The 13,917-nt window shown below is 41.9% G+C and overlaps 1 protein-coding gene across 1 annotated transcript in view; it reads right to left on the bottom strand.

The window, feature by feature from the left end:
- Window positions 1–13,423, bottom strand: part of LOC148151920 (uncharacterized) — a 31,406-nt gene extending 17,983 nt beyond the window's left edge. The window contains exon 1 of the mRNA XM_087993960.1: window positions 12,837–13,423. Within this exon, the coding sequence (XP_087850086.1) occupies window positions 12,837–13,423 (587 nt within the window). The remainder of the gene's footprint in view (window positions 1–12,836) is intronic.
- Window positions 13,424–13,917: the final 494 nt, after the last annotated feature.

Here is a 13,917-nt window from a genome sequence, read left to right on the forward strand (position 1 = left end):
TATAACATTTGTGACAGCATCAGAACATCGCTTTAGCATTTCCCAGTACAAAGTAGATGATTATGATTTGGTTTCAGTTTTTGGTTTGATTTATTATTGTCGCTGTTTCTAGATACAGTGAAAAGTTTTGTTTTGCATGCAGTACTGGCAGATCAGACCATACAAGTACAGGAGGGTAATAGAACAGAGCAAAGAGTACAATGTTATGGCTGCAGAGAAACTGCATAACAATATGATATGCACACCACTGGGGGGCTTCTCTCAATATGATAAACATTGCCTGTGATAATATACAAAACTCTCAGATAACCACAAATATATTTTGAAGAAAATTTCAGAAGCACTTTCATGTTAATGAAGGGAAGTCATGAACATCATGATATTGCTTGCTGAAGGTCAAATGTCTGTAAGGATGTTATCAGTAAAATCTTGAATGTAATGTAGTTGTTTTCTTAATCCACCCCAATTTCAATATATTGAATCATTACAGGCTCAATAGTTTTGCTAATATTCACTGTAGTAACTTAAAATGAACCTGGGCTACAATAATACAAAATTTTGCCTGCCTTGACTGTTGACCCTGTGCTGAAGTTGCCTGTGGATCACATTCTACCAAATGATGTTGCTCTGACACATTCATATGCTTGAGTGTATATATCTCATTGCAGGAGTGCATAAATGGGAAAATGTGTGGATGAGGTGACAGTAACTTCTTCCTATTAGTTTCATTATTTCTCACAGTTAGCTTCTTGATTTGAAAGTATTGGAGGCTTTCATCTTGCAAATTTATACTGGGCAGAAGGAGCAGAACTTTCAAGAATTGAAAGGCTGTATGATTTTTTTTTGTGTTAATATGAAAGTGGAGCCTGGCTGGTTTGGGGTTATATCTACTAAATTTCAGTTGGTGACAGTAACCTAAAGAATTGCAGTAGCTTAATTCCAAAAAGTGTGATTCGATGTAATTCCATGAACTATGCAGTCAAGATTTGTGAAGCCAGTAGGTGGAGGTTGCATGAGCGAGTTTCTGGATGGGTTCCCACTACTAGCTGTGTGCACACTTATTTAGTGATGATTTAGCGGCACGGTGGCACAGTGGTTAGCACTGCTACCTCACAGTGCTAGAGACCCGGGTTCAATTCCCGCCTCAGGCAACTGTCTGTGTGGTGTTAGCACATTCTGCCATGCTAAATTGCCCATAGTGTTGGGTGAAGGGGTAAATGTAGGGAAATGGGTCTGGGTGGGTTGCTCTTCGGAGGGTCGGTGTGGACTTGTTGGGTCGAAGGGCCTGTTTCCACGCTGTAAGTAACTTAATCTAATCTAATCTGATGCAGAAGAAGGATTACTGCTGTAACACTGGAAGAGGCAGCAAAAGACTTTACAGTAAAGATTATTCTGAAGCTGACATCAAGACTCTCATTGAGGGCTTCAGTAGTGCTGAATCTAACCGAGACAATGCGAAGACTCCTTAACCGTATTGGAGAACTCAAGGTCCACCATCTTCCTATGACAACTCATATCAAATACAACAACTATGAAAAAAATCTTTAAGAACCTTGACATTGGCACTTGACAGATAGGGAAGAAGCAGGAAGTGGTGATTCCAACAGGGCTGGAAACAGAGAATTCCTGCTTTAGGTTGTAGGTCAACATTAGGACTTCATGTGAATATTTTCTTACTCTTGATTCCAGCTGGGATAATTTTGGGGAATTCCCTCCTGTATTCCAAAATGTTTTTAAGAATAAGAATCTGAAACTTCTGAAATATCAGGTATTATCAATCATGACCTAATCTCAACACAAATGGAAACAAAAAATAATTTCAAAGAGAATTCTGAGAATTGGTGTATCTGAGAGGGATTTTCCACTATTGCCTTCCAAGAACCATTTTTCAAATTTCTTCAAAGAAAGATAGTCAAATGAATTTAACTGATGGCCTTGCCTGGTTAAATCTATCATGTGTTTTTTCAAAGTTATAGTATTGTTTGAACTAATTTTAACAACTCACTAATAATTTTGTTTGTTAGTGGCTATCTGAGAATAAAACTGCTTAGTGGTTTAGCTTGTTACAAAATTATTTACCGTGATTGTTTGGAATTGGTTTCTAAACTAATATGAGTATTTAAAAGAAATTCCATATGTACTCGAGAAGGTAAACAAGTCTGTTGGTTGCATTTGGTATACTGTCACATATTACGATTCACTCAAAGTTTCATTTTAGTTCAAAACAAATGACAGCTTGCCTATTGTAATTATTGTGTTGGCAACAGGAAAAGGTAGTTTGTGCAGCTTGATTCATTAATCAGGTCTTCCATGATTTTATCAGGGATCTAAATTTAGCAGTTTAAACGTTAAAAAAAATTTTGTCCCAGCATCTCTTCATCTATATTGTCCAATACATTGTGAGGAATGTTTAGCATAGTAACAAAGCGGTATGTGGCCAAGTTTGGCATCGAGGAGCCTGAGCAAAATTAAAGTCAAAAGCAATCATGGAACGAACATTCTGTTGTTTGAAGGCATACTGAGTCAAAGGAAGACTAGTGTGGTTATTAAAAGTCAATCATCTCAGCCATCGAACTGCAAGAGTTCCTCAGGGTAGTGTCCTAGGCTCAAAAATCTCAACGTACTATTATTGAGCTCTCGTCCATCATAGGGTCATGCTAGCATGGATAGAAGCTTGGCTGCCTGACAGAAAGCAGAGAATGGAAATAAAAGGGTCCTTCTCAGGATGGCAGCCGGCGACAAGTGGTATTCTGCAAGGCTCATTCCTGGGACCACAACCTTTCACTTTATAAATTAACGATCTAGATGAAGGAGCTGAGGGCATTCTGGATATGTTTGCAGATAATACAAAGATAGGTTGAGGGACAGGTAGTATTGAGGAGGTGGGGAACCTGCAGAAGGATTTGGACAGGTTATGAGAGTGGGCAAAGAAGTGACAGATGGAATACAATATGGGAAAGTGTGAGATCATACACTTTGATAGGAAGAATAGAGATATGGATTATTTTCTAAAGGGGGAGAAAATTAAGAAGTCTAAAGTGCAAAGAGACTTGGGAGTTCTAGTCCAGGATTCTCTCAAGGTAAGCTTGCAGGTTGAGTCAGTAGTTAAAAAGGCAAATGCAATGATGGCATTTATTTTGAGAGGACTTGACTATAAAAGGAGGATGTACTTCTGAGGCTCTATAAGGCTTGGTCAGACCACATTTGGAGTATTGTGTGCAGTTTTTGGCCCCAAATCTCAGGAAGTATATACTGGCTCTGGAGTGTGTTCAGAGGAGGTTCACAAGAATGATCCTAGGAATAAAAAGCTTAACATATGATGAATGTTTGAGGATGCTGGGTCTATACTCCATGGAGTTTAGAAGGATTGGGGGGATCTAATTGAAACATACAGAATACTGAATGGCAAAAGTGAGGACTGCAAATGCTGGAAATCAGAGTCTAGATTAGAGTGGTGCTGGAAAAGCACAGCAGGTCAGGCAGCATCCAAGGAGCAGGAAAATTGACGTTTCGGGCAAAAGCTCTTCATCAGGCCTGGACAGAGTGGGAAGATGTTTCCATTGGTAGGAGAGATTAGGATGCAAGGGCATAGCCTTAGAGTAAAGGGAAGACCTTTTAGAATGTAGATAAGGAGAAACTTGTTCAGCCAGAGAATGGTGAATCTATGGAATTAATTGCCACAGAAGGCTATGGAGGCCAGGTCACTGACTATATTTAAGACTGAGATAGATGGGTTCTTGAGTATCAAGGGAATCAAGGGTTATGGGGAGAAAGCAGGAGAATGAGATTGAAAAACTTATCAGTCGTGATTCAATGGCAGAGCAAACTCGATGGGCTGAGTGGCCTAATTTCTGCTCTTATGTCTTACGGTCTTATGGGTCAGAAGTTGGACTGTTCACTAATGATTGCACAATATTCAATATTATTCATGAATCCCCAGATACAGAAGTAGTTCATTCCCAGATGTGCAAGAATTAAATGGAATTCAGGATTGCACTGATACAAGGTAAGCAATATTTGTGTTGCTCAACATGTTTCAGGCAATGACCATCTCCAGCAAAAAGAATCTAACCATCTCCCTATATCATTCAATACCATTGCTGAAGTAACCAACCCACTCCCTCAATCTTAGCACCCTAAAGGTTATATTGATTTGAAGCTGAACTGTGCCATTCATATAAATATTGTGGTGGCGAGATTAAGCTCAAGGTTCAGAATCTGTCCATCACCTAATAGCACAAGTCAGGATTGTGATGGAATATTCTGAACTTGCTCAGATGAATGAACCACTGACAAAATTTAAGAAACTTGATGTTATCCAGGAAGGAAACAGCCTGCTTGATTGACACCCCAACCACCATCTTCAACATTCACTCTCTTCATAGCTGCAGCAGAGTAGCAGCAGTGTGCACCATCTACATAATGCATGGTAGCAACTCCGCCAGCCTCCTTTGACAGAATTTCCAAACTCATGATCTCTTCCAACTGGTAGAACAAGGCTGATAGATGTGTGGGACTGCCACCACTTAGTCTCACTTGGATGCTGTTTCTGGGTGAGTATCCTGGAACTCCATTCCAAGTCGCCTGTGACTGTAGCTATAAATGATAAACCGCAGTAGTTCAAGGAGGTGACTTACCACTATAGTCTATGGGCAATTGCTGATGAACATCAAATGCTGGCCTTGCCAGTGATGTTCAAATTTCATAAACAATGCTTGTGAAACACATATTTATTTTTACTGTTTTTGGTTTATGCACTTTGTATTTCAAATTGCAATAATTATTCTAAATATGTTGAGTTTGCAAAGATTAGCTAATTTATGCTCTTTCTAGAATCATTGCCAAAATCAAATGTAATATTATTAAGACTTGTATTTTACTGAAATCTATAATAGAAAAGCCTGTGAGAAAGACATGCATGAAAATCTTATAACTTTTCACAATAAACAAGATAAGTGTTTTGGCTGATCATCATTGCATATCTTGCAGATACTGATGTATAAACCCTTGGAAAATCATGTCTCAAACAGTGTTTGACTTATATTTTGGATAAAAGGTAGGGAGGAAGGACTTGGAGGAGGGGTGTTGTGAATGCAATAGATGGAAGGAGGTTAAGGTGAAGGTGATAGGCTGGAGAGGGGTTGGGGGCGGAGAGGTTGGGAAGAAGATTGCAGGTCAAGAAGGCGGTGCTGAGTCCAAGGGTTGGGACTGAGAAAAGGTAGGGGGGAGGGGAAATGAGGAAGGTGGAGAAATCTGCATTCATCTGTTGTGGTTGGAGGGTTCCTAAGTGGAAGATGAGGCGCTCTTCCTCCAGGCGGCATGTTGCCATGGTCTGGCGATGGAGGAGGCCAAGGACCTGCATGTCCTTGGCGGAGTGGGAGGGGGAGTTAAAGTGTTCGCCATTTCTGCCACCTCCAAACAGACCCCAACACCAAGGATATATTTCCCTCCCCTCCCCTATCAGCGTTCCGGAAAGACGACTCCCTCTGCGACTCCCTCGTCAGGTCCACACCCCCCACCAACCCAACCTCCACTCCCGGCACCTTCCCCTGCAACTGCAAGAAATGCAAAACTTGAGCCCACACCTCCCCCCTCACTTCCCTCCAAGGCCCCAAGGGAATCTTCCATATCCATCACAAATTCACCTGCACCTCCACACACACCATTTACTGCATCCGCTGCACCCGATGTGGCCTCCTATACATTGGGGAGACAGGCCGCCTACTTGCGGAACGTTTCAGGGAACACCTCTGGGACATCCGCACTAACCAACCCAACCACCCCGTGGCTGAACACTTTAACTCCCCCTCCCACTCCGTCAAGGACGTGCAGGTCCTTGGCCTCCTCCATCGCCTGACCATAGCAACACAACGCTTGGAGGAAGAGCGCCTCATCTTCCGCTTAGGAACTCTCCAACCACAAGGGATGAATGCAGATTTCTCCACCTTCCTCATTTCCCCTCCCCCCACCTTTTCTCAGTCCCAACCCTCGGACTCAGCACCGCCTTCTTGACCTGCAATCTTCTTCCCGACCTCTCCGCCCCCACCCCCTCTCTGGCCTATCACCCTCACCTATCGCATTCCCAACGCCCCTCCCCCAAGTCTCTCCTCCCTACGTTTTATCTTAGCCTGCTTGGCACACCCTCCTCATTCCTGAAGAAGGGCTTATGCCCGAAACGTCGATTCTCCTGCTCCTTTGATGCTGCCTGACCTGCTGCGCTTTTCCAGCAACACATTTTTCAGCTCTGATCTCCAGCATCTGCAGTCCTCACTTTCTCCTTATATTTTAGATATAAAGGAGAACCTCCTGTGTAGCTGTATGTGTTCACTATCTTTGTTGTTTGCCACATCGGATCTGCTCTCTGTGGGCATGTTTTAAACCCATTTGTGATTTGACAATGTATGTCTCTATTGCCTGCTGATCCTTTGCACCTAGTCTTAAGGTACCAGTGAGTAAAACATTTATTTGTAGTGTAAAAAATTGATGCTGACTATTAATATGGGAATAACTTGTCATGGTGGAAAACTGGAGTCAAATTGTACACCAAATGTATTCATAAATATGATATTTGGAAGCAAGAGTTTGAATTGCCCTTTGTGCTATATCAACACATATGCTACAAAGTATAGAGTCACAGAATCATAGGGGTATGCAGCACAGAAATAGGCCCTTAAGCCCAATAGATCTGTACCAGTCAAAAGCAGGCATCTAACTATTCTAACCTTATTTTCCACTCTTGGCCCATAGACTTGTATGCCTTGGCAATTTATGGTAAATTTTAATCTATTTTCCAAAATAACAAAATATTTTCCTAAATAATAATGTCATTTTAAATACATTTATATGCTACAGCCTCCAGCATGATTTCATAAAAATAACAAAAAAAATACATTTTCCAATAGCCACTGCATCCTTTTGTGAAAGTTCCTCCTCCTCTTTATAAATTATTTATTAGTTAACTACAAGATTTGCATTTTGCTTTTAAGAAACACAAAAATACCAGCAAAACTAAATCTACCTTTTCCAAACTAAGACCTGAAGACTGGGTCAAGGTTCTAGCTTGTCATAGCCTGTGGCTGCTGTCAAATATAATTTAATGTCTGGTGCTTTGTTGGATGACCCAGGGTTTCTTAAATAGAGGTATGAGCCACTTGCATTATTGTAATGCCTGGTGTTCATTTATTTTCCACAGGCATTTCATAATAACTCTTAGTGAACAAGGGAAACTAGAACTTGGTAATAAAGAATGAATGTCAAGTAGTGTCAAGATCCCTTTATTCATTAAACTGATATTTCCTTATGCAACTGTATTTTTCTCTTTTCAGCTGGATTAGCCCTGTTTTTTGACCATGTTCAAAGGAGGGTGTGTTACACCAAACATTGCCTGAAGTGTTTTCAATGATTTTGTATTCGCTTCAAATGATTGGTGCTTATGTAAGCTAATAATAGGTGAGGAGAGAAGCTCTTGTTAGCTTGACAAGTAAACATTCTCTCAGTGAGGCATGTCACTAAAAAAAATGTTGAAACTAAGAATAATTAAAATGAACCAATCCTCACATACCTTACTGGGCTGTCAAGAATCTATCCTTTTTCCCAATCCTACTACTCTTGCTTTACCAAGAATTGTGATTTTTTTTAACTGCTTGATACATGGCTTGTTAGTTTGAGGAGGAAAAAATATTAGAGGGCTGAATTGGACATCTCTCAAAAATGAACATGTAGATTATGATGTGCAATTAACCCACACCTGTTTTCTTTTCCTACAGGCAGGATGCCAACTTTGTATTACATGCAAACTTGGGAGAATTGTAATATTAAGCCAGTGCTAAACAAAGTCATGAGTGACTGCACATCTCAGCCAGGAATCCAAGTCTTTGCAGGTCTTGCACCAATTAGAGATAAATGTGCCACTTAAAATCAACCTGCTCCTATTAAAGTTGTGCTGTTTTCTGGATGGAGCAAGTGTGAAGGTATCTGTAGAAAGACAATCAGTATTGAAGAAAAGTCAATCTTGTCTCAATAATGCAGACAGCAGGATCCAGGGTTTTCTGATGCTGCTCTGGATACCTTGGTTGAGGAGGCAGTTAAGGGGACAGATCATATCACATCCTGACAAATTTTGAAAATGCAAGATGTAGACTCATAAAACAGATTAAATGATTAAGAATATAGAGTATAATGTGGGAAAATGTAAAGTTATTCACACTGGTGGGTAAAATACAAAAACAGAGTATAATGTAACTAGAGAACCAAGGCAAAGTTTTGAGGTGCAGAGAGATATAAATGTTCGAGCGAACGAGTCACAAGAAGTTACTATGCAGATATAGCAAGTGATTAAGAAGACTCATAGAATGCTTACTTTATTAAGAATGGAACTGAATGTAAAAGCAAGGATTCCAAGCTTCGGTTATACAGGGCATTAGTGAGACCAAATCTCAAATATTCTGTGCAGTTCTGGCCTCCTCATTTAATGAAGAATGTAATTCTTAAAATGAGGAGAAAGTGAGGACTGCAGATCTGGAGATCAGAGTTGAGAGTGTCGTGCTGGAAAAGCACAGTTGGTCAAGCAGCATTCGAGTAGACAGAGAATTGACGTTTCAGGCATAAGCCTGATGATAGTAAGCCCTCTCTGATGAAGGGCTTATGCCCGAAACATCAATTCTCCTGCTGATCAGATGCTGCCTGACCTGCTGTGCTTTTCCAGCACAATACTTGAAATGAACAGGTTACCTCATGAGGAAAGATTAGATAGGCTGGCCGAGTTTTCATTGAAGTTTAGAAGACCGAGGGGTGATATGATTGAAATTTATAAGATCCTTGACAAGGTGAACGTGGAACAGATGTTTACTCTTATGAGTGAGTCCAGAACTAGGGGACATTGTTTTGATATTAGGTTTTTTAGGACCGAGGTGAAGGGAAGTTCTGTTTTCTCTCAAAGGAAGGTGTGACTTTGGAAATCTTTGCCTGAGAAGATAGTGAAAGTGGAATAACTGAATACTTTTAAGTCGAGGTGGATAAGATTGGAAAGGGATTTCATTTTTGGATAGAATGGCTTTACAATGGGAACAGATTAGCTTGGTTACCCATTATTCATTTTTAAATTTTATTAACTTATCACATTTCTTGACAAGTGTAAGACAGATAATAGGTGCCTATATTGTACATTTGTAATCTAGGATCTAAGTTACAAATTTTACTGATATTAAAGCATTTTTTTAATCTTCACAAAGTACCAGCATTGGACATTTTAAGTATTGAATGGTAACTGGCTTCATTGTGAATAGAGATCTATTTGTGCATGCCTGTCAACAACAGAGAAATAACTGAGCAACAAGCAACACAACCTCAGACTGACACAGGGAGTCAGAAGATACTGAAGTTTTTGATACACTTAGAAGTGAACAAATGTCCACGTGTGATTAGTTATATTCCACACTGCTTGAGAAGCAAGAGAGGAAAAAGAGACACAGCTGAAGAACTGTATGTGATTCTGATTGCCTTACTATAGGAAGTGCAATCCAGTGATTGCACTGGAGGGGATACAGAGGAGATTCAGTAGGATGTAGCCTGAGATGGAGCACATTAGCAATGAAGAGGAGCTGGTTAGGCTTGGGTTGTTTTCTTTGGAACAGAAATGGTAGAGGGGTGATCTATTAGAGGGTGTAAGATTATGAGGGTCATGGAAAGGGTGGATGGAAAGCAACTGTGCCCCCTTGTTGAAAGATCAGTAATAAGGTAACACACTTTTAAGGTGAAAGGAAGGAGACTTTGAGATTTGAGGACATACTTATTCATCTAGAAAGTGGTTGGGGTTGGAATGCATTGCCTGGGAGGGTAGTAGAGACAGGAGACCTCACAAAATTTAAAAAGTGGATGAACACTTGAAATGCCATAGCATTCAAGGCTATGGGCCAAGTGCTGGAAAGTGGGATTTGTGTAGCTCGGTAAATGCAGACTTGATGTGCAGAAGGGCCAATTCTGTACTTTATGGCTCCAAGACTCTATGAGATCAATAACTACTGATTCTCAGAAAATCAGGTTTCAAAGTGGTTGTTCTTATTAGCAAAACCAATTCCATTGATAGATTTCTGGCACTATTTAAATATATGAGAAAGAAGCAAATCAGCATCCATATGTGTAAAACATCAGCAAAGAATTTCATTTAAAATTTTATTTAATTTGCTTTCTTCCAGTAACTTTGAATTGATGGTACATTGCTATAAAAATGGTAAAGTTATAAAGGTTAAAGCCGGGAATTTCATTATATTTTTTGTCCTATACAATGAAATATGAAGTGAGCATTTCAATCGATTTCTCCACGGAAGTTTGAAGAGTGCCTGGTGATACACATCTTTGAACGTCACTCTAAGATCAAGTTATTCTTTATGGAAAATTAATTCCAACATTTGCTATCTGCATGACATGCTGATTGTCACAGCTGGGATACTTGTTAAATATATTGTGTTGCTTGAATAAGCTATATCTAAGAGTTCTATAATTGAGCTCAACGATCTTCATTATCCAGGACAAAACTAAGCCAAATGAAAAGAAGCTTGAATTCTAGCCTTACTTTGTGGAGGAAAACAGCACTGAATATGCATGAATTCCTGACAGCCAATCATCTTTAGTTACAGGTTAGATTTAAAGGTAACTTCAAACAACATCTCATTGAACAAAACTGAGTCAACCTAGCCAAAGAGGAATTTTCCCAAGCCACTCAAAGTGTCAAATGCTTCGTATGAGCAACGTGCACAATGCATGACACTGACAACTGGTGAGTTAAAACATCCTCCATCTGAGAGCAGCTTCTAAGAGGAGCTCCTGCTTCAGAGATGCTGCCTGACTGGCTGTGCTTTTCCAGCGCCACACTTTTTAATTCTGATCTCCAGCATCTGCAGTCCTCACATTCCCCCAGTACTCTGGGGCCACAGTGTTTAAGCAAATGGATTTAATTCAATTAATAAATCTGGATTAAAATCTGTAATATTGACCATGATTATTAATTGTCTTAAATGCACAGTTTATTAATGCACATTAAGGAAGAAGCCCTACTGTTTTCCATCAGACTTACAGAAATGTGGTTGACTCTTTGATGCCCTAACAAGCCACTCAGTTGACTCAAACTATTAGAAATACAAAAGACATTAAACTGGACAGACCACCCACCATCAAAGTAGATGCCAAAAATGGCAATGATGTGGGACTGGGGCAACCAAAGTCAGAACTCATACGACACCAGGTTATAGTCTAACAGGTCTATTGGAAATCACAAACTATCATCAGACTTTACCTGAAGAAGGAGCAGCACTCCGAAAGCTTGTGATTTCAAATAAACCTATTGGACTATAACCTGGTTTGTGTGACTTCTGAAAATGGCAATGCCAAACCCAGCTTTGTAGATTCACTGCAACATCCTCCTTACTAACTTTGCAGCTGGTTCCATAGCCCAAGCAAAGTCCCATAGCCTAATCAAGCAACAGCTTGACACTGTCATTCTTACAGAATCATGTTTTACAGATAATGTCCCAGGTGCATTATCCCTGGGCATTTCCTTTCCCACCAGCAGGGCGTTGCACTAACAGCAGTGGAACATTAGAATACATTAGGGAGAGAATTGCCCTGGGAGTCCACAACATTGACCCTGGACCGTAAGAGGTGTCACGGTATCAGCCTGCTTCAATAAAGTGTACAGGAAGAAGAGCCACCTTCTTGGATAGCACTGGCCATATGTAAAAATGAGGTCGGCGAAAGTGAGGACTGCAGAAGCTGGAGATTAGAGTTGAGAGTGTGGTACTGGAAAAGCACAGCAGGTCAGGCAGCTTCCGAGGAGCAGGAAAATCGACGTTTCAGGTAAAAGCCCTTCATCAGGAATGAGACTGGGAGCCTCGGGGGTGGAGAGATAAATAGGAGGGGATGAAACTGGGGAGAAGGTAGCTGTGAGTGCGATAAGTGAATGGAGGTGGGGGTAATGGTGACAGGTCAGAGGGGAGGGTGGAGCGTTCAGGTGGGAAGGAAGATTGACAAGTGGGACAGGTCATGAGGGTGGTGCTGAGCTGGAAGATTGGAACTGGGATAAGGTGAGGGGAGGGAAAATGAGGAAACTGGTGAAATCCACATTGATGCCATGGGGTTGGAGGATTCCAAGATGGTAGATGAGGCATTCTTTCTCCAGGTGTCGGGTGGTAAGGGAGTGGCGATGGAGGATGCCCTGGACCCGCATGTCCTTGGTGGAGTGGGAGGTGGAATTGAAGTGTTCAGCCATGGGGCAGTGGGGTTGGTTGGTGCGGGTGTCCCAGAGATGTTCTCTGAAGCTCTCTGTGAGTAGGCGTCCTGTCTCCCCAATGTAGAGGATGCCACATCGGGAGCAACGGATACAGTGAATGACATTGGTGGATGTGCAGGTGAAACTTTGATGGATGTTGAAGGCTCCTTTGGGGCCTTGGTTGGAGGTGAGGGGGGAGGTGTGTGCACAGGTTTTGTGATTCCTGCTGTGGGAGGGCAAGGTGCCGGAAGGGGAGGGTGGGTTTTTGGGGGGGCGTGGACCTGACGAGGTAGTCACGGAGGGAACAGTATTTACAGAAAGCGGATGGGGTGGGAAATATATCTCTGGTGGTGGGGTCTATTTGTAGGTGGTGGAAATGGCAGAGGATGATGCAATGTATACAGAGGTTGGTGGGATGGAAGGTGAGTACCAGGGGCGTTCTGTCCTTGTTGTGCTGGGAAGGGTGGGGTTCGAGGGAGGAGGTGCAAGAAGTGGATGAGCTACGCTGGAGGGCATCATCAACCACATGGGATCTTTAAAGAAGGAGGCCATCTGGTGTGTTCTGTGATGGTACTGGTCCTCCTGAGAGCAGATGCGGCAGAGGCGGAGGAATTGGGAATACAGAATAGCATTTTTACAGGAGGCAGGGTGGGAGGAGGTGTAATCCAGGTACCTGTGGGAGTTGGTGGGTTTGTAGAAAATATCAGTGTTGAGTCGGTCACCATTGATGGAGATGGAGAGGTCCAGGAAGGTGAGGGAAGTGTCAGAGATGGTCCAGGTGAATTTAAGGTCAGGGTAGAATGTGTTGATGAACTGTTCACCCTCCTCGTGGGAGCACAAGGTGGCACTGATGCAGTCATCAGTGTAGCGGAGGAAAAGGTGGGGAGTGGTGCCGGTGTAATTGCAGAAGATAGATTGTTCCATGTAGCCGACAAAAAGATAGGTATAGCTGGGGCCCTTGCAGGTGCCCTTAGCTACCCCTTTCATCTGGAGGAAGTGGGAGGATTTGAAGGAGAAATTGTTGAGGGTGAGAACCAGTTCAGCCAAAAGAATTAGAGTATCTATGGAAGGGAACTGGTGGGGACGTCGCGAGAGGAAGAAACGGAGGGCTTGGAGGCCCTGGTCATGGCGGATAGAGGTGTATAGGGACTGGATGTCCATGGTGAAGATGAGGCGTTGGGGGCCAGGGAAATGGAAATCTTGGAGGATGTGGAGGGCGTGGGTGGTGTCCCGAACATTTGTAGGTGTTAAAATGAGGTGTCAACCTCGTGAACCTACAACACAGTACTTAGAAATACGAGATAGAGATAAGATGTACAGCACAGAAACAGACCCTTCGGTCCAACTCGTACCATGCTGACCAGATATCCCAACCTAATCTAGTCCCATTTGCCAGCACTTTGTCCATATCTTCTAAACCATTCCTATTCATATACCTATCCAGATGCCTTTTAAATGTTGTCATTGTACCAACTTCCACCACTTCCTCTGGCAGCTCATTCCATACACACACCATCCTTTGCATGAAAAAGCAGTGGGGTCGAATCAGGAGGAGTGCTGGAATAGTTCTCCTTAGTATCAAGTAGTTTTTCCACCGTGGGCTTCTTCCTTTTAATAACTTGGGAAAACAAAAAGGCAAAGCATCAAGACAAAGA

This window comes from Chiloscyllium plagiosum, unplaced genomic scaffold, assembly GCF_037043375.1.
Source record: "Chiloscyllium plagiosum isolate Xiang-an unplaced genomic scaffold, Cpla_swu_hap1 HiC_scaffold_2, whole genome shotgun sequence".
Classification (NCBI taxonomy): domain Eukaryota; kingdom Metazoa; phylum Chordata; class Chondrichthyes; order Orectolobiformes; family Hemiscylliidae; genus Chiloscyllium; species Chiloscyllium plagiosum.